Source organism: Carex rostrata, chromosome 28, assembly GCF_964058835.1.
Source record: "Carex rostrata chromosome 28, lpCarRost1.2, whole genome shotgun sequence".
Classification (NCBI taxonomy): domain Eukaryota; kingdom Viridiplantae; phylum Streptophyta; class Magnoliopsida; order Poales; family Cyperaceae; genus Carex; species Carex rostrata.
The window spans coordinates 6,026,438-6,047,838 of record NC_135945.1 but is presented as its reverse complement, the minus strand read 5'-3'; the positions used below and the strand labels follow the sequence as shown (position 1 = coordinate 6,047,838).

At 34.3% G+C, this 21,401-nt stretch overlaps 2 protein-coding genes, 1 long non-coding RNA gene and 1 pseudogene across 3 annotated transcripts in view; 1 reads left to right on the top strand and 3 right to left on the bottom strand.

Annotated features, from left to right (window-relative positions):
- LOC144545615 (uncharacterized) overlaps positions 1 to 21,401 on the top strand; it is a 57,664-nt gene that overhangs the window by 17,491 nt on the left and 18,772 nt on the right. Inside the window, exon 3 of the long non-coding RNA XR_013508567.1 lies at positions 12,685 to 12,894. This is a non-coding gene — a long non-coding RNA (uncharacterized LOC144545615). The remainder of the gene's footprint in view (positions 1 to 12,684; positions 12,895 to 21,401) is intronic.
- LOC144545608 (uncharacterized) lies at positions 1,966 to 13,741 on the bottom strand. The gene is made up of 2 exons (XM_078294173.1): positions 12,410 to 13,741; positions 1,966 to 2,104 (listed from the first exon to the last, which is right to left on the bottom strand). The coding sequence occupies exons 1-2, from the start codon at positions 13,738 to 13,740 to the stop codon at positions 2,092 to 2,094; spliced, it is 1,344 nt and encodes a 447-aa protein (XP_078150299.1). The 5' UTR covers position 13,741; the 3' UTR covers positions 1,966 to 2,091.
- LOC144545613 (transcription termination factor MTERF8, chloroplastic-like) lies at positions 2,093 to 3,302 on the bottom strand. Its single transcript, XM_078294178.1, has one exon. The coding sequence runs from the start codon at positions 3,262 to 3,264 to the stop codon at positions 2,113 to 2,115; it is 1,152 nt and encodes a 383-aa protein (XP_078150304.1). The 5' UTR covers positions 3,265 to 3,302; the 3' UTR covers positions 2,093 to 2,112.
- LOC144545612 (uncharacterized) lies at positions 5,744 to 7,010 on the bottom strand (annotated as a pseudogene).

The following is a 21,401-nucleotide window of genomic DNA, read 5'->3' as shown; positions in this document are numbered from 1 at the left end:
AGTTCATCCAGCCTATTGAGGAATTTAACTTCAAAATCTATCGATTTACTTTCCGAGCCATATTTTTTTTTAATATTTTATCTTTACTGTTAAATGGAAATCATACCAATGACATATTTTTTTTGATGGTTAATGACATGTTTTGTTGAACCTCAAATAATTGTTGAATGAATAAACTAATTAATTTAGTGTTTTGTTAATATTGTAAGAAACATCTTGAAATGTGTATCTAGGATCCACTACTAAAATTCTTGTTTTTTGTATGGATAAAAATATTTGTTGCATGGATAAGTAGTGTCCATGCAACAAATATTGATATTTCTGACACAATTAAACTTGTTGTATGGGTAGTATCATGCAACAGTTATTCATGCAACAAGTTTGATGATTACTCATGGATAAGTAGAGTCCGATCCGATTCTGAACCGATCCTCACATAGCAAATCATAAAGAAAAAAAACAAATCCGATCCTGAGCCAATCCTGAGCCGATACTCTGATCCTATATCGGTATCGGCCAGGACCGATCTCGATCCCGATACCGATAATTCCTACTATGATCAGCACCATTGCACCTTTTCAAGTATAACATGCAAATCTATGAAAATCTATTACAATTTGAACAGCTGTGTACAAGCGCTGTGGGTTACCCGTCACGGCCTATATATGTTGCATGCATGGTGTGCATGTTAATTACAATAAAAAAAAGATCGATGTCAGACTATTGCGAGTGAATGGTATCGTGCCAAGCACGAGGAATGATGAAAATGATGTTTTGCAATGTGTAGAATCGTTCAAAATATCAATTAGTTGTGTTGTTATGCCGCAAATTAAAACCTTTACGCTTTGTCGAAGAAGGTCAATGCACATCATGAAATTAAAGAAGTTCCAGTAGATACTATGCTGAATCCATGGGTAACCATTTCCATCACTGCCGGCGTCTTTTTGTTTTTACTTAATTACTTTTATTCAAGCTATTACTCAAGCTGTATTTGGTGCGCTTAGCTACTACAAACATTGATTGCGCTAAGTGCATGTGCACCTATATTTATTTATACTATGCAGTGCTATCATGCATATATGTTGTACCTTGCTTTTTGTTATTTACAAACAAAATTACAGGCCTACTTTACGGCTCACTTGGCAACAAAAAGAGAAATTCTAGAAATTGGCCCACTATTAACCCAATTAGTATCTCAGTCCATTTAAAAGTAACTAGTAAAACAGGCCCAGTAAATGCCCATTATAACTTCCCCAAATCAGATTTCTCTGGTGTGACCCACTTTCTTGCAAACTTGGCTAGAATCATTATTTTAGACTATATTGGTTTTACTATCCTTACAGTGTTTCTTCTGCTGTGTATTCAAGGTTTTAATCCTCACTGTGACATGTAACAATATTGTACACGTTTCTGGTTCTAGTAATAAAAGCTTAAGGGCATATTGTTTAAAAATAAAATGACAATCACAATTTACTAAAAATCTCCAAATTATCCCCAAATTGATACTCCTACTAACACATGACAGATAGATATCAGTGCATGATGCCGATTTTTTCTTAAAATATCCAACATTACATATAAACTAACAGATTTGACCAGTTTGGTTGAATTTTTTAAATTTGCCCAGGTCGGGCAAACTTCGATAGAGAATATAATTTACGGAAACATAAACTTTTTTGGATCCGGATCATCAGATCAAAATCCAAGCCAATTCGGTCCAACATGGAATGTTTAATATTCGTGTCAAAATAAATCGGACTGTCTGGATTCTAACTCAAGATTTAATTTACTTTAGGGGATCCGAATTCTGCCAAGCTGGCATGTAAGAACCCATATCGATTCATTACAGTAGGAGGAGCAAAGACATTTCATATCTAATTACTTGATCTATGTAATCTTTCATGAATAATATCAATTAGTTTTAAGATCCTAATCCCACAACATGATTAAAAACCATGAAGACAATTTCACAAATCATTGTAACATGGAGCTGACAACAAACTAAAAATGAAACGAAATGAAAAAACATAAAAATAAAATAAAACCTAACATGGGAAAATCTAAAATGCAGTATCTACACCTACAAAATAGTCAATTTGAGATACTGCGAAACTACTTAATAGCCTTGATGTTCCCGGCGCAAGCATTTGCATATGCTTGGCCGAGCCCAGGAATAGCATGCTCATATGGAAGAACAAACCTCTTCACAAACTTCTCATCACTCAGCTTTGCAAAAGTAGCAAATGATAAATTTTCCACAGGAAACTCTCTCGACTTGAGAAGCTTCCTGACAAGGTTCCTGGGGATGAGCCGCTTTTCCAAGCTCAGACAGAGCAAAACTGGATTGTGAACCACATCAATCTTACCACAACCTGCTTCCTTCATCAGGAACTCCATTTTGCAGCCCAACAACTCCTCCGTTCTCTGCAACGACGTAGGAACTTTACTAATCACAATGGCGACCTCCTCCTGTGAAAGCCCCAGACTCTTCAAGTAATCTACCCTAGAAATTATAGTGCTTTCATTCACAGTGGCAACAGTACTTAATGCATGCACAAACATTTGTGACGAACAGCTAACTCCTAACAATTCCTCAGCTCTCTTTGCTTTTATCTTCATAGCTTCAGGCTTTAATGCGATCAATTGAGAACCTGATTTAATTAACTGAACAATTTGACGAACAGATAAACCACATTTTTTTTGAAGGAACAATAGGTTGGGCTCAATAACCTTTTCCAAGCTAGAATTAAGCAGTGACGGCGATCTTCTGAGGAGCACATACATATTTTCTAATGATCCAAGAGCCCGCATCCAGAAGTCAATCTTTGGCAAAATATTAAATCGAAACAGAACAGGGCTACAGGAAATGATACCAGAGATGTCTTCAATGGATAAGCCGATTTCTTGTAGCTTGGCCACGTTAGGTCTCCAGTTCTTCTCCACATGGGAGACAAGGATACGGGGCTCTCGGGACACGGCGGTCCTTATGTCCGATTCACTTATACCGATCTGTCTCATGAAGCAGAGCACTGCATCAGGCTTATCAGGGGATTTGAGGTGCTGGATCTGCTTGGATGCTTGAATTGCTTTGTCAGAAGGAAGCCCGCACGATTGAATGAGGTAGTCTACTGCAACGAAGTGAGGATTTGGAGGTGGCGATTGAGTAGTAGCAGTGGCGGAGAGAGGGCGATAAAAGGAGGAGGTGAGATTAAGAGATGGACGGAGGCGAGGGAGGCTCCTCGGAAAGAGAATCGCTGTACTCATTGGTCCCAGCTTGGTAAGCGAAAGAGGGAAAGGGTTTATTTTAGAGCAATGAGACTGAGAGCTCTCCATTCGTCAGCTCTGAACTACACTGAACTAAAGGACAAGGAAATGGGCCCTGATCTAAACACATTAATGGGCTTTCAGCTCAAATATTATTCTTGGGCCCTGATCTAAACACATAAATGGGCCTTGGGCTCAAATTTTAGTCTTTCATGTATTTTACATTTGCGTACTCCGATTTAAGAATGGTTTCAGAAAAGAAAAAAAGGGCTTAAACAAAACAGTAACCTTGAGCATGTTTTTATTTTTTCAAGTAGGTAAGCACTCAAAAAATAAAATAATGGATTGGATAGTTATTGAATTTTTCTTTTCAAATTTAACCATCAAGTTTGCAAATGTAAGAAATGAAGATTTGAAGCAAATATATTCAAATAAAAAATTTGGATTTTTGCAAATTTAAGTTTCGATATGAAATCCGACCGGCCAATTACCAGTTCGACAGTCCATACTTCAGTCTACCGTACCAACAAACATGTAGCACACGATCTGTTTGTTCTAATAAAAAGTTAAAGGATTGACTTTCACTTTTTACTAAAAAAAAAAAAGAACAACAACAACTTAGAAAGTATTGATTTTGGTTGCAACTGAGTGGGCACACACAGATGTCATTAATTATTCTACTCTGGTACACTCAGGATTCGACTAGGGTGTTCTTAAGCTCACCAAAGTGTTTGGTGAGCTTAACTTCAAAATTCATTAAATCGGTTTCAAATAATGAATCCAAACTATTAGAACTTGCTTATTTTACGTGTGATGTGTCTACATGTGAAATTTTTAAACATTCAAATTAGTTTAGTATAAAGTCAATCGGTCAAAATTAGAAAATTAATAAATTAATTTTAGTGCATTCATTTTTTAAACGTTTTTTTTATAGCTTTAAACGTTTACTATTCGATTCACCTTTTTATCTGCTCAATTAAATGAGAAAGTTTTGACCAAGAATCCAAGATAATTTGTGGAGTCTTTACACAGCAAAATGGGAAAAACAGATAATAAGCTTCCTGCATAGAAAAAAAAAGAGCAACAATGTAAATTTTGAGTTAGCTGCCTACCATAATCTTTTTAATGCTGTTCTATCATTTACAAAGAAAACTTTACCAAGAGATCCAACAATTCTTTAGTTAGAAACATTAATCATGTACAAATATGCTATGTCAAGTGTTAAAACTGTACAAATGTAAGTTAAAACTTAACAAAATTTATACATATTTTTTGGTCAAATGTGAACCCTATTAAATTTGATTTGTCAAGCAAGAATCTTGTATAAATTTGTTCGGGTTTATCGTTATATAGTTATGTCATGCATGACTTATGTACAATTTTATTATCCTTAAATTAAATTGGGTTATAAATGAGTAATAATAATTTGTTATTTCACGAACATCGTTCTCGATTCAATTTCAGTTAAGACATCGACATTGGTATCATGTTGCACAGAGACTCGGCATGACCGATAAATGTCCATGCTGCATAGCAGGCTGGTAACCTAAACCAACAAGTAACAGTATCAATTGAGGTAAAAAAAGAATACAGAGGCTGAGAAAAGATACAAGAGTCAAAATGAGGCCAAGATTATTTCTACATACAAGTTCTATATTAAAATTCACAATAACTTTATTCTAATTATAACTTGCAAAAACTCTTACCTGAGAGACCCACAATCACCTGAGAGATTATCCATGTACAGATCCAGGATCAGTCTGGAAGACTCCCCCTTGTAAGACGTGAAGTAAAAAAGCAAATAATTAAAAATAAGGCATGCACGGCCAATATTCAGCTTCAGTTTCACAGAACAGTATACTTTGTAGTAGCCAGTAGAACCTCTGGTACCAATATACCATAAAAAGCTTACACTGGTGGACCTTCATTCTTGATTCGGAGGAAAACAACAGTGAGTCCTTTATTTGCTTTATTTCTCTTCACTAATGTGTTGATTGAAATGATCCTCTAATAATCCTAATAATCACATCGTCCTGTCCATCGTGATTGGTACCAAAATACTGTTAATTACAGAATGATTAATACTGACACCTTTAATATCGATTATTCTCAGGAGTTGCAATGTGTTGTGGTCCTTGTTGACAGATATTAGCAGTTATTCATTCTACAGTATTTATTATGGATAATTGGGAATTTGGGTATCTTATTTTAACACACTTAAAATGAAGTATTAATTGATCAGATCTGACCAAACTCGTGAGGTTGTTTGACAGGATTGTACATAATAATTCATATTGAGATACGAAATAATTTCACGGTTTTAATGGCACAACATCACTGAGAAAACATGAATATGGTTGCAATTGAAAGTGGGATTTCCTATCTAATGAAGACAAAGTATCTCAGCAAGCAGCAACATTATCATATATCCTTACAAAATGGCATTGACAAAACATCCAAAGAAAAAGGTAAAGAATGGAAAAAGAAATTGAAAAACCTAACACAGTGAATTTTAGATGCAGTATGTAAATCTAAAAGAAAGCCAATTTGAGATACCCTAGAACTACTTATTAGCCCCAGTTTTACCAGCATAAGCATCTTTATATGCTTGGCTGAGCCCAGGAATATCATGCTCGAATGGCAGAACAAACTTCTCTAGAAAATCCTTCTCAGTTGGCTGCATAAAAGAAGTAAAAGCTTTATTCGCCACCGTAAGTCCTTTTGACATCAAAATATTTCGAACAATGCTCCTGGGAATCAACCGCTTCTCCATGTGGTATGTAAGCAGAATTGGAGTTCGGACCACATCAATCTTACCACAACCCGCTTCCTTCATCAGGAATTCTATTTTGCGTCCCAACAACTCCTTTGATAGCTTAAACACCATAGGAGCTTTACTCATCATATAGGTGACCTCCTCCTGTGAAAGCCCCATACTTTCCAAGTAATGTACTCTTGAATTTAGAGTGCTTTTATTCAGGGAGCTAACAGTAATTAATGCATATACAAACTTTTGAGATGAACAGCTGACCCCCAATTCCTCAGCTCTCTTAACCATTACCTTCATAGCTTCAGGCCTTAATCCAATCAATCTAGAACCTGACTTAAATCAACCGAACAATTTGGCAAACAGATAAACCACATTGGTTTTGAAGGACCGATAGGTTGGGCACAATAACCTTTTCCAAGCTAGAATCAAGGATGACCGGCCGCTTTTTGAGGAGCACAGACATATTTTCTAACGACCCAAGAAACCTCATCCAGTAGTCAATCTTTGGCACAATATTGAAACAAAACAGATTAGGCCTGCGGGAAATAATACCAGAGATGTCTTCAATGGATAAGCCAATTTCTTGTAGCTTGGCCACATTAGGTCTCCAGTTCATCTCCACATGGGAGCAAAGGAGAAGAGGGTTCCGAGACACAGCAGTCCTTATGTCCGATTCACTAATACCAGTCTGTCTCAGGAAGCGGAGCACCGCATCGGGCTTATCAGGGGATTTGAGGTGCTGGATCCGCTTGGATGCCCGCAGAGCTTCATCGTAAGGAAACCCGTACGATTGGATGAGGTAGTCTACTGCTGCGAAGTGGGGATTTGGAGGTGGCGATCGAGAAGTAGCAGCGGTGGAGAGAAGGCGATAAAAGGAGGAGGTGAGATTAGTAAGGGGAAGAGATGAACGGAGGCGAGGGAGTTTCCTCAGAAAGGGAAAGAGGTTCATTAGTCTCGCTACTGTGTTTGTTAGGGGTGAAAGGGTTTTGACCAATTTTGACCTGAGTTGGCTTTTCAAAGTTAGGGTTAATTTCTTATTTACCCCTGAAAACTTGTTCAGTTTTCTATTTACCCTTCAAATCTTTATTATATCTAATATATCCTTTAACTTTGTTAACTCTTTTCTATTTACCCATGGAGTTAATTATCCATTGTCAGAGTATATATTTTCCTATTTTACCCTTGTTCTAGTTATAGAAATCTTTCACCGGTTATTTACTTTTAAAGAAGGCAGTGCTTATTATGACTTTCTGGAGCATGAATAAATAATAGTGAACATTCATAACATTGGAAGGTTAAATTATAGCGAATATCCTTCACTTCCAGTATTACGACTTATAATGGCTTTTACTGGTATTATATGAACCCGAACTTTCATATATACTTAGGCCTATATATTTTAAAATTGGAAGGTTCAATGTACTATATGATAGCAACGTATTTATTTTTTCTGTTAAAGTGAATAAATGATGTTTGTTTTAAACAAATAAAATCATATGGCATCTTAAGGTACTGACATTATCTTCCTCCTAGCATACAAGGCATTCGACCATTTGGAGCAGTGACTGGTCAGAATGAAATCACACTAAAATCACACTAAAATTACATACCAAAATAAAATCACAGTATAATACCGCATATCATCTTCTTTTACAAAATTACTAAAGCATAACATAACACCAAAATAAAATTACAAAAGGATAACCTAACACTGTAACACCAAATTACAAAAAGTTCCAGTAAGTACTCATCATGATCATCTTCTATTCTCAAATTTTTTACTTTTACTCTTTTATTCCTATAAGTCAGAAAATTACATAAACAAATTCCCAAATAAATTGAAAAACCACTCGCAATTCTTACCAATATAGAACTTTTCCAGCCTGTCCAACGAGCATAAATTTCATGTGTGCTTCGGGAATCATAGACAGTAATAGAAGCAACTTGTAGAATCTATCATAATTGAGAGGAAAAGAAGTGTTAGAAATCTTTCGATTTGGAGGCAAAGAATTCAGAATCCCCAAAAAAGTCTTTTAAATTCAGATCAAATCCTTTGAAGCATACCCACAATATTGATTTCCCTTTTTGTTGTAGAGAAATTGTATTCCCCACAAAAAAAAAAATGTAGAAAGGTGTAGAAACAACAATACTGCAAAGGTAAAAAAAAGAGAGTACAAAGATGCAAGAATAAGAGAGATTGTTGTAGAGAACAACAAGGAAGCTTACCTGAAAACAAGACAAGGGCGTAGAGGAGAAGAGAGCAGGGAGACCGTTAAAGAGTACAAGAGAGCAGAGGAGAAAAATGAGGACATAGAGCAAAATCAGGAGAGCGCAAATTATGGAGAAAAAGATGGAAAATAAGAGAGCTCGATAAAATGAGAAGATGGATCAACTTCTGTGAATCTTCTGTGTAAGAAGGATATTATTGTCTTTTATGATTTCGACCAGAGATTTAACCATGGTTGTTTCCAGAGTTATTTTGTAATGGGTAAAAAGGAAAGAGTTGTAAAAGTTAAGTGGCAAATTGGATATAATAAAGAGTAGAGGGGTAAATAAGATATTAAAGAACTTTTGAAGGGTATGTGAGATATTAACCCTCAAAGTTAATAGTCATAGAGACGCTCCAGCCAATCGGCAATCGGATCCTTGGTCCTTACTGGGCTTTGATGTCAAATTGTTGATGCTTATGGTTGGACATTCGATGAAAGTATTTTTATATTCATACTGATTTTCAAATTAACAAAAAAAAATTACAGAATTTTTTTTGTACTTATTAAATCATTCAAACTTTATTTTTATTTGTATCCATTGTGATAACGCAATAACAAAACAAATAATATAATTGAATAATATAATGAGGAGAGATTCAATTATACTCTTTTTTTTGTGACAGCGGATTACACTTTATATTTTTGAAGTCCAAACAGTCGATCCAAACCATTCAACATGATGAATATGTTAAAATGTGCTTAAAAATTAAATTTTGCATTTTTTAATTATTATTACTATTTATTAAGATAGGTAAAAAATTCAATAGTATGAATATAGCAATTTTGTTAAATACTTAATAAACAGTAACAAAATTTCAAAAAATATAAAATTTGATCTGCAAGCACATTTTAATATATCCATTATGATGAATGGTTTGGATCGACTATTTAAACTTTAAAAACTTTGAAAATCAATCTAAAGTGTAATTTGGTGTCACCAACAAAGATGTAATTGAAATATTGGATCCCTCCTCTAATATAATATTTTATATTTATATATGATGTACATTATCTAATGATTACGTATAGATCGGATGAAAGTATATATGTATAATATTTAAGATTTGTCTTACTCATACAATCATACTCTATTTTTATCATTAAAAAATAAATTATTTATACTATACTCTTACACATTTAAAATAACTAAAAACGAAACAAATAATGAAATAATAATAATATATATACAAATAAATAATATCACAAAAAAATTTATAATTTTTTATCTCATGAGTTTGAAATATATATGAATTAACTAAAATAACATAAAATATTGTATAAATGATTTTTTCATAAATTATCAATTAGAAAAAAAATGTTATATAAATCAATTTTATGATAAATTAATAAATAAAAATATTATATAAAATGTTGCATGAATGAATCTAATAAAAAAAAATTACATAGTTATATATACAAATAAAATAATTATCATTGATAATTTTATATTTATTAATTAATAGCTAATAGCTTTTATCTATATTCTTAATCAACAAATATGTATTATTTGTATATATATGCTGTGGCTAATTTGCTGCCTACAGTGTTGCCGCTGTTTTTTTATTTTGTGATGTCCAAAGAATAAATCCAAACCGTTAGATGTTTAATCTATATTATAATCTACTTGGAGACCAAATTTTACATTTTTTGAAATTTTTTTACTATATATTAAGCTGGTTTGAAAACCGCTGATTTCAATGCTGCAGAAATTTACTGAAATCAGCGGTTTTCAAATCACCTTAATATATAGTAAAAAAATTCCAAAAAATGTAAAATTTGGTCTCCAAGTAGATTATAATATAGATTAAACATCTAACGGTTTGGATTTGTTGTTTGGACATCACACGGCTAAATATAGCCCCGGCAACACCTCTGCTGAAATGCTGCCAGCAGCAATTTAGACAGACCCTATATATATATAGAGGAGGGATCGAGTTACAACAATTTTTGAGTTACAACAAGCATTTTCTACATTTTCAAAGTCCAAATCGTCGATCCAAACCGTTAGATGTGATCTCTACAATAAAATGTGCTTGGAGACCAAATTTTACATTTTTTTGGAATTTTTTTTACTATTTATTAAGATGGGTATAAAAACTAGTCAAATTCAGACCATTGAATTTTGTACCCATCTTAATAAATAGTAAAAAAATTCCAAAAAATGTAAAATTTGGTCTCCAAGCACATTTTATTGTAGAGATCATATCTAACGGTTTGGATCAATGATTTAGACTTTGAAAATGTAGAAAATACTTGTTGTAACTTGTTGTAACTTGATCCCTCCTCATATATATATATATATATATAGGGTCTGTCTAAATTGCTGCTGGCAGCAGTTCTGCCCAGGTTCTGCCGGGGCTATTTTTAGCCGTGTGATGTCCAAACAACAAATCCAAACCGTTAGATGTTTAATCTATATTATAATCTACTTGGAGACCAAATTTTACATTTTTTGGAATTTTTTTACTATTTATTAAGCTGGTTTGAAAACCGCTGATTTCAGTAATTTTCTGCAGCATTGAAATCAGCGGTTTTCAAACCAGCTTAATAAATAGTAAAAAAAATTCCAAAAAATGTAAAATTTGATCTCCAAGTAGATTATAATATAGATTAAACATCTAACGGTTTGGATTTGTTATTTGGACATCACACGGCTAAAAATAGCCCCGGCAGCACCTGGGCAGAACTGCTGCCAGCAGCAATTTAGCCACAGCCATATATATATATATGAGATGGGCTACGGTGAGTTGCGAAGTAAAACGCGTTACTACTTCACACCGTATTTTTATTTTGAATGTCCAAACAATCGATCCGAACCGTTAGATGTTTAATCCATATTGAAATGTGCTTGGAGACCAAATTTTACATTTTTTGGAATTTTTGTACTATTTATTAAGCATTTTTTAAAATTGTTGTTTTGTTGTTAGCAGTAAAAAACAGTAAAATTTTCTGAACCATCAGATCAGTGACTTTCAAAATTGCTTAATAAATAGTAAACAAATTCAAAAAAATGTAAAATTTGGTCTCTAAGCACATTTCAATATGGAGAACAAGATGAACGGTTCGGATCGACGTTTTGAACTTTAAAATCGCAAAATATGAGCATAAAGTAAAATAGTCGCTTTACTTTGCAACTCACTGTAGCCCATATATATATATATATATATATATATGCGAGATACTGTTAACATTTATTAGGAAAGAGTAAAAAGGGAGAATTTTGAAATTAAAGCTAGCCGTTGTCTTTTTTGAAATAAATGACAGTGGCTGTCATTGTTGCTATAAATGGAAATTAGTTACAATTACAACGAGGCCCCTCAAACATGGCCTATTTCAACATGTTGTGAGGTAAACTGGTAATCCTTATAAAAAACCAGAAAGACCGAATGGTATGGACCAAGACATGGTTACAGTCTTCGTCTTCGTCTTATTTTTTTTTTTTTTTATTTATTTAAATTTTTTTAAAATTCAGTGGCATACTATCACCCATTCTGGAGTTACCAGAAACAGGAAAACCAAACGTTTCATCATCTTAGGCGAAAAAATTTCTAAGAGTCCCCCGTCAGATCGATACCAGAAACCCCTTAAGTCAAAATCCACTGTATCTGACTGTAGGTTTGTGGAATTCTTTTGTCAAATAGTTAGACAACTATATTACTAGTTGGGTCAGGTCTTACCAAACTTATCAGTGTCTGACTTGACCCAACCTAGCAGTAGCCATAAATTTTGCAAGATATTACCTATGAACCCATATGGATTGATTAAAGTAGGTAGAGCAAAGATATTTCAGTTGTAATTACTTGATCTATGTAATCTTTCATGAATAATACCAAATAGTTCTATGATCCTAATCCCACAACATGATTAAGAAACCATGAAGACAATTCACAATTGCAATTTAAAGAGGATTTGTGCCTAATGAAGACTAGTATGATAAATCCAGAAAACAAGAATTAGAGCTCCACAATCAAGCACAATTTCACATATCATTATAACACAGAGCTGACAAAAAACTAAAAACGAAAAAAAAAAAAACCCTAACATTATAGAATCTAAAATGCAGTATCATAACCTACAAAAGATTCAATTTTAGATACTCCAGAACTACTTATTAGCCCCAGTTTTACCAGCACAAGCATTTGCATATGCTTGGCCGAGCCCAGGAATATCATGCTCAAATGGCAGAACAAACTTCTCCAGAAAATCCTTCTCACTTGGCTGCATAAAAGAAACAAAAGCTTTACTTGCCATTGGATGTCCTTTTGACATCAACATCTTTCGAACAATGCTCCTGGGAATAAGCCGCTTCTGCATGTGGTATCCAAGCAGAGCTGGGTTGCACACCACATCAATCTTACCACAACCCAATTCATTCATCAGGAACTCCATTTTGTGGCCCAACAACTCCTCCGATAAATGCAACACTGTAGGAAATTTACCGATCACACACGTGACATCCTCCTGTGAAAGCCCCATACTTTTCAGGAGCTCTATTTTGCGGCTCAACAACTCCTCCGATAATTGCAACACGTTAGGAGTTTTACCAATCACACGGGCGATATCCTCCTGTGAAAGCCCCATACTTTTCAAGTAACTTATCCTTGAATTTAGAGTGCTTTTATTCACATTAGCAACAGTAATTAATGCAAACACAAACATTTGTGATGAACAGCTGATCCCCAATTCCTCAGCACTCTTAGCTTTTATCTTTATAGTTTCTGGCTTTGATGAGATCAGTCTAGGTGCCAACTTAATCAATTGAACAATTTGACGAACAGATAAACCACATTGTTTTTGAAGGAACGCTAGGTTAGGCACAATAACTTTTTCCAAGCTACAATTAATCAATGTTGCCCCTTTTTTGAGGAGCACAGACATATTTTCTAACTGGCCAAGAGCCTGCATCCAGAAGTCAATCTTTGGCACAATATTGAAACAAAACAGATTAGGGCTTCGGGAAATGATACCAGAGATGCTTTCAATGGATAAGCCGATTTCTTGTAGCTTGGCCACATTAGGTCTCCAGTTCTTCTCCACATGGGAGCGAAGGAGAAGAGGGTTCCGAGACACAGCAGTCCTTATGTCGGATTCGCTTATACCAATCTGTCTCAGGAAGTGAAGCACCGCATCGGGCTTATCAGGGGATTTGAGGTGCTGGATCCGCTTGGATGCCCGCAGAGCTCTATCGGAAGGAAAGCCGTACGATTGGATGAGGTAGTCTACTGCAACGAAGTGGGGATTTGGAGGTGGCGATCGAGTAGTAGCAGCGGTGGAGAGAAGGCGATAAAAGGAGGAGGTGAGATTAAGAGATGGACGGAGGCGAGGGAGTCTCCTCAGAAAGGGAAAGAGCTTCATTAGTCTCGCTACTGTGTCTGTAGGGGTGAAAGGGTTTTGACCAATTTTGACCTGAGTTGGCTGCTCAAAGTTAATAGTCATAGAGACGCTCCAGTCAGTAGGCAGTCGTATCCTTGGTCCTTACTGGGCTTTTTTTTGTTGGTTGAAAGCCCGTAGGCGGGTCCTTACTAGGCTTTGATATCAAATTGAATTGTCGATGCTTACGGTTTCACATTAGATGAAAGTATTTTTATATTCATATTGATATTTATATTAAAAACAAATTATACATACTTATTATTTATTTATTAACTTATTCATACTTTATTTTCATTTGTATCCATTATGATAACGCAATAACAAAACGAATAACATAATAATATAATATTTTTGATATATATGAAATACATTATCTAATGATTACGTACAGATCGGATCGGATGAAAGTATATATTTTATAATCTTATGAAATTTGTCTTACTCATACAATCATACTCTATTTTTATCATTAAAAAATAAAATTTTCATACTTTACTCTAGGGGTGGCAACGAACCGAACCGAACCGAATTTACCTTAGGTTTGAGTTTGGTTTGAATTAATTTTGAACCGAACCTGGTTTGATTCGTTTCGAACCGAACCCATTTCGAATCGAATTAATTGCGAACTACACATTTTTCGAATCGAACCCGAATCGAATCACGAACTAAATTATTTTTTAGCAGCCTTAGTTATATCGGTAGTTTATACATTAATTTTTTCTCGCGGGACAAAATTCACATGGCTTCCTTTTACTGGTATGAACTATGTGTCACACCCCAAATCCACTGGGTCTGACAGCCTGCCGCGTGTATAAATCAAGCGTCACATATACACGCAAGGCAGTGGATCTTTTATATGCATTACCAATATCCTCACTTGCTGCGTCCGTGTAATGAACCTGAAAATAATCGGGGAGAGGGGGTGAGAATAAATCCTCAGTGCGAAATTTGCCACAGTTTAGATTATTGGACTTGCAATCAAACTCTATATTCAAAAATGAAACCCAAACAATAACAGTTCAAACAGATATATATAATCATAAATAACAGAATGCCAATGCTCGACAACAGTTTAATCAACCTGAAACACAGTTTACGGAATTTCCAAGATGAATTTCAAACACAACATATATTTTGGCTTAACTCAATTCAATAACTCAATTCAATAGGGCTTGTAGCAATTACAGATGTTCTTTCGAGCTGAACCATTATCAAACCCACACCTGTAGGGTTACTGACACCTACAGATGGCCAACCGCTGGACCCTTTATCTGACACCCATCTGCAATCGCTTGGCTTAACAGCTTATTAAGGTCTGGTTTGAATCATATAAAGAAAATCCTCTCTGGAATCATTCCAATAGTCGTAATATTCAATTGACCTTTCAAATGCGTTAACACGTAGGAGAATGCCACCGAGCTATAGACGTTACACATGTCACCCATGATTTCCAATCACATCTCATAACATAATCACCCTCCCTCGTCCCAACCGGTACTGGGAATATCGAGGGCCGTTCACCTAAGGCCATTAGGATCCTGGGAATCCAAGTCAGTATACAGCCCGACTTGGCAAATTCATTGGATCCAAGTGCTTAACTTCGTAAATCCATTCACATACATATCAAATCAAATCGTGGTGACTTTCAATCAAATCATATCATAATCCATCGACACAACCTACAACCATACCAGCATGCAAATCACTCAAGTCACATCAATTCGAGTTTAATTTGATTGGGCTATGCAAATGTTATACACAATTCAATGATGCAATCAATGATATTCAACATGACAAACAAAAACACAGTTTAATTCCTGAAAATAAAGTATCAAACAAGTCCAAGAATCCCGCACCTTATTATGACGAGCGTACCGCTTAGTTACGGATCAGGCGTCTCGAATTGCCTCGCTAATTCTTGCTCGACCGAGCCTACACCTATATTATACGTATACTTGGTTTAATTTAGTTGCATCATTAAAACTTAAATTTCAAAAGCCGTCTCTTAATTCGTCAATTCTTTTATACCTTTCAGCTCATTTATAATCATTTCAATTCAAGTCCAATTTACTAAGGCCCAAAACAATCAATCATTTCAATTCGATTCAAGTATATCCCAACCGCAAAGTCACGGCTATCATTCATATAAATTCACATCTTTTTCATATTGGTCCTCAATTAATATAATTTCACACATTGGTGTCTACTTGCAATTCAACCCTTTTTATTCCTCTTTATTACTTAACATTTATCCAATCTCACATAAATACACACATATGGTCATAACGAGCTATTTCAAAACCTATTTACCAACATTTCAATTTAAGGCCCCTTTACAATTATTTAAATTCACATATGGCCGGCCACCATTTCAAACAAATCATTTCTTACATTTTAGTCCCTTTAATTCATACACATCACCATGGTTCTATATTTTATAATTCCGACCATTAATAAAATCATTTTGCAATATAACCCCTTATACTTAATTTATTCGAGCAATTCGATCGAGTCGGGAAAATCAACAACCCGTACTCGAAACTAACAAATTCACATCCTACGACATTAATCAATTCATCAAGACACAAATCAAGAATTTTAGAAATTAACCGAAAGAGAAAACATCGAAAGAAAGTGGCCGATTCTGAGGGTATTGTCCCGTCTCACGGCCGTCGGAGCAGATCAACACTACCAATTTCATGCGTCTTCAAGCACCAATTTCACACAGGGACAGCACCAATCAAACACCGAGACGACACCCCTCAACCCTAATTCCTAGGGTTTCATGAGAGGGGAGGGGAGGCAGAAAACGAGAGAGAGAGAGCGGGTGGTGGGGTCTCCCGAACCGAGAAGGAGAGAGAGGAGAGGGTGGGGTGGTGGCCGTGGCAGCGACGCAAGGGGAGAGGCGGAGCCTCTGTTTTTTTGGGCGTAGAGGTTCTGGCGGGTCAGGTGGGTCGGACCGAGAAGAGGAGGAGAGGGAGATGGGGCTGGGGCGCGGCGCGGCTCGCCGGCGACGGAGGAGGGAAGAGGGGGCGGAACCCCTCTGATTTTGGCGGAGAGGAGAGGGAAGGGGGGGGCTGATTTGGGGGGGGGGTTCTGTCACGTAGAGGGAGAGGAGAGAAAGAGAGAAGGGAGAGGGTGGGGTATTAAATGACTGCTTTAAGATTCGTGCTGGGTGGGATGGGTGGTTAATAAAATTCCAACATTTAATTTACAACATTTAAGATCCGTGTTGAAATAAATCTAAGGGTTCACAAAATTCTGAAATTCAAGTATAGTCTCATTTAATTGATTTATGGTCCGTTTCTTTTATAAATTCGAGTCGAAGTTTCATAATATTTTTGTAACTATATTTGTACATATAATTCGTATATTTATCTCTCAATTTAAGATTCGAATAATTCGATCTCTTTTTATATAATTATATATATTCCATTAGTTCTCTAAAAATTCTAAATGAACGAGAATTATAATTTATATAATTTATTTGTACGAATAATTTCGTATAATTATACTTTTATTTGGAATTCAATTACTTATTTATTCACACGAATCCAATTGAATCAATTTCTTCTTTTCTAAAAATTCAAAGGAATTGTAACGGATTTTCTAAGTTTCCAACTTACGGAATAATTATAATTTACTATATAGTGCTATATTTTATTTTATTTCTAAATCTCTAAATTTTATTATACATAATTTTATACATTATTTACATTACGAAATTTTAGTTTCGTTTTAGTCGGTCGGAAAATTTCTGAACGATCGTTAAATTAATTAAACTTTTTATTTAAGTCCAATGATCGATTTATCAATTTTAATCAAGTTTTAAAATTTCGGAATGTAACACTATGAAATAAGTGTTTTTAAGTTGAAAAATTATTCATGAAAAAATACATCAGAGACGGCTTTCCTGGTATGAACTACGAGAGACGACCGAAGAGAGAGGAGAGACAGTCATCTAGGCCGGAGAGACAGCCAGTCGCCGAGAGCGTCGGCAAGATTTTAGAGCTAGAGGGAGAGTGAGTTAGGGAGAGGTGGAGAGATAACTAGGTTATTGAGATTTAAGAGCGAGAGAGTGTCAGCTAAGTTAAATTATGACTCTCTATCTTGAATTTTAATTTCATCAGGTAAATGGATGACCGGTGATTTTATGAGATTCGAACCACAAAAAAATCACGAACATATTTCGATCAAACCAGGCTAGGTTTGAGTTTGGTTTGAATTAATTTTGAACCGAACCTGCTTTGATTCGTTTCAATTCGAACCCATTTCGAATCGAATTAAACTCGAATCAAACCCGAATCAAACCCGAATCGAATCACGAACCTCGAATTTTTTTGCCAGCCCTACTTTATTCTTACACATTAAATATAACTAAAAATAAAACAAATAATGATAACAAATTAACAATAATATATATAATGCTACTACCAAAGTTTCAAAAAAAAATAATATATATATACAAATATATAATATCACAAAAAAAATTATAATTTTTGATTTCATGAGTTTGAAATATATATGAATTAATTAAAATAACATAAAATATTGTATAAGAGTAAGGCTACGGTGCTATGGGTTGCATAGGGCTACAGTGCTACGGCTCAATATTTGAGTTTTCAAAATCTTAACGGTCGATCCGAACTGTTCATCTTGTTCTCCATATTAATATGTGTTTGGAGACCAAATTTTATATTTTTTTAGATAGGTAGAAAATCACTTGATCTAAAAAATTCTGCACCATTCAAACGTATAATAAGAAAATCGGTTGGAATCAAAGCTTGAGTTCTTGAGATCAGCCCTTTAGATTTAGTCAGATATAGTATATTTTTTTAATATAAAATTCATGATCTCTGTGAATAGATTAAAAGACCTAGCTAGCACAATTTATCAGCTCTAGAATTCAATTTCACAACACCAGAATTCAATTTCAACCAAACCTACGTCAATTTCAATCAAGTGCAGCAATTTACCTTCCTGATCGCGTGAAGAGAAGGGAAGCAATTTTCACTTGAGAGAGAGAGAACGCCAAGGGCTCTGTAAATTTTCGCTTGAGACTTGAGAGAGAGAAAGAGAGAGATCGCCAAGGGCAGCAATTTTTGCTTGAGAGAGATAGAGATCGCCAAGGTTTCGCGTGAAGAGAAGGGTGCCAGCAGAAGAGAAGGATCACCCAGGTTTTTGTGAGCGTTTAAGTTTTTCGCGTGAAGAGAAGGGTGCCACTGCGCCAGCTTTTTTTTTATTAAGAGGCCTCTGTAAAATTTTTGAGCTAAAGGTGGACCAGGCCTTGGTGTAGAGAATCAATAGGATTGGAAGAATTAACAAAAAATTAATAGGGCCTCTGTAAAATTTCTGGGCCAAGGGGGGCCAGGACCTAGGCTGGCCCAGGCCGTGGTTCCGCCCTTGGTTACAATGGCATATAACACAATTAGTGTCGCAATTGATATGCCTTCTATGGAGCACGTCTCTTGTCAGAATTTTGTTTCTTAGAATCAGAAGAGCAAATATTCTGACAGGAGGCGGAGCTTTGGCTTTCCAGACTTCTCTGAATGGTCACAATGTTCTGCTTCTTCCAGTAGCATCCTATAAACCGATGTGGAGCTGTAAACTTCCCTATTTTGTCCATCTCAAAATCAATTCATCTCTTTGTTGGCTAAGAAGAAAGAAGGCCATCCAGAAGAAGCCAAAAGAATGCCATGCCGAAGAGGCCAACTGATGAGCTGTTATGAAGTTTAGATTATTGGATTAATTAAAAGGAAGCAGCTAACAGTCCCCCAACTCCAGTCCCCCAAAAATCCCCCAACTAATTCTGTAAACATCAATACTAAATTCTGTAAACATCAATACTAAATTCTGTAAACTAATTCAACAAATCCTATCAACATAAAACTTTCAATTTTGTGTGGTCCCCAATAACTTCCACTTTAACTACCACTTTAACCACCACTTTAACCACTTTAACTACTTTGATTGGGACCACTTTTAAACCTTTAACCAGGACCACATCTAGAAGATCTCTAACAACTTTTCAAAACTAAAAACTAACCATGACTACATTAAAACTTTGTAAACAAAAATATGTAAAAAATATTCGAGTTTTTTTTTCAAATTTTTTTTTTCAAAACTTTATATTCAAACTTTTTATTCGGAATTTTTATTTTCCAAAATTTATTTTCAAAATTTTTATTCGGTTTTCAAAAAAAAATTTCAAAATTCTTTTTTGAATTTTTTCTTCAAAATTTTTTTGTCTCATTCTAGATACTACTTTTAATTATTTTGAATTCTGTAAATCTTACTACATAATTCTGTAAATAGTTTCGTTTAATCCTATAAACCGGTAAAAAAATAAATTCAATTTTTAAATTTTTTCAATATTTTATTTTTTTTTGAAATTTTATTTTTTTTAAATGTAAAAAAGAATTCGAATTTTTTTTCAAATTTTTTTTTCCAAATTTTTTTTTTCAAATCTCCCTCTAGATACACATAGTATCCTGTAAACATACACATATATTATCCTGTGAACATACACATATTATCCTGTGAACATACACATAGTATCCTGTAAACATACACATATTATCCTATAAACATACACATATTATCCTGTGAACATACATATTGTACTTGAAATTATGGCAGTTGAAAGCGCGTCAGAACTAAGCTAAAAAGGGAAGGCTTTTATACACGGGGATTTTCGGAGGACTGTAGCCCGGGGGACGTTACCTTTCAAAGATCCCCCAACTCCAGTCCTCCAAAAATCCCCCAGATATTTTCAAAGATCCTGTAAACTAATGGAGCAAATTCGGTAAACTTCAATACTAAATCTTGTAAACTAATTCAACGAATCTTGTCAACATAAAACATAAACTTCAAAAAAAAAATTTCAAAACTTTTTTTCAACTTTTTGTTTCAAATATCATTCTAGATGCTATTTTCAATTATTTTAAATTCTGTAAACCTTATCACATAACTCTGTGGATAGTTTCGTTGAATCCTGTAAACAAAAAAATTCAAATTTTAATTTTTTTTCAAAATTTTATTTTATTATTCAAATTTTTTTTTAAATGTAAAAAAAAAAATTCGAATTTTTTTTTTCAAACTTTTTTTTCCATTTTTTTTTTCAAATTTCCTTCTAAATACTACTTTTAATTATTTTGAATTATGTAAACCTTATCACATAACTCTGTAAATAGTTTCATTTAATCCTGTAAACCGATAAACAAAAAATTCAAATTTTATTTTTTAAAAATGTAAAAAAAAATTCGAATTTTTGTTTTCAAATTTTTTTTTTTCAATTTTTTTTTTCCAATTTTTTTTTTCAAATCTCCTTCTATATACTGCTTTTAATTATTTTGAATTCTGTAAACATGATCACATAACTCTGTAGACAATTTCGTTGAATACTGTAAACCGCTAAAAAAATTCAAATTTTAATTTCTTTCCAATTTCTTTTTTTTAAATTTGCATATAGATACTATTTTTAATTGTTTTGAATTATGTACATCTTATCATATCACTCTATAGAAAGTGTTGTTGAATACTAGAAACATAACAACTAATCTCAAAACACACATGCTATTAGATCTACCAATGAGACATCATTCTTATCACTAAACAAAATAAATTACCAATAAATAACATAAATGTTTTCCACCAAACATAACATTTCATACAAATCAAAGCAAACATGAAGAAGTATAACATAACACTACTTATAAAACATA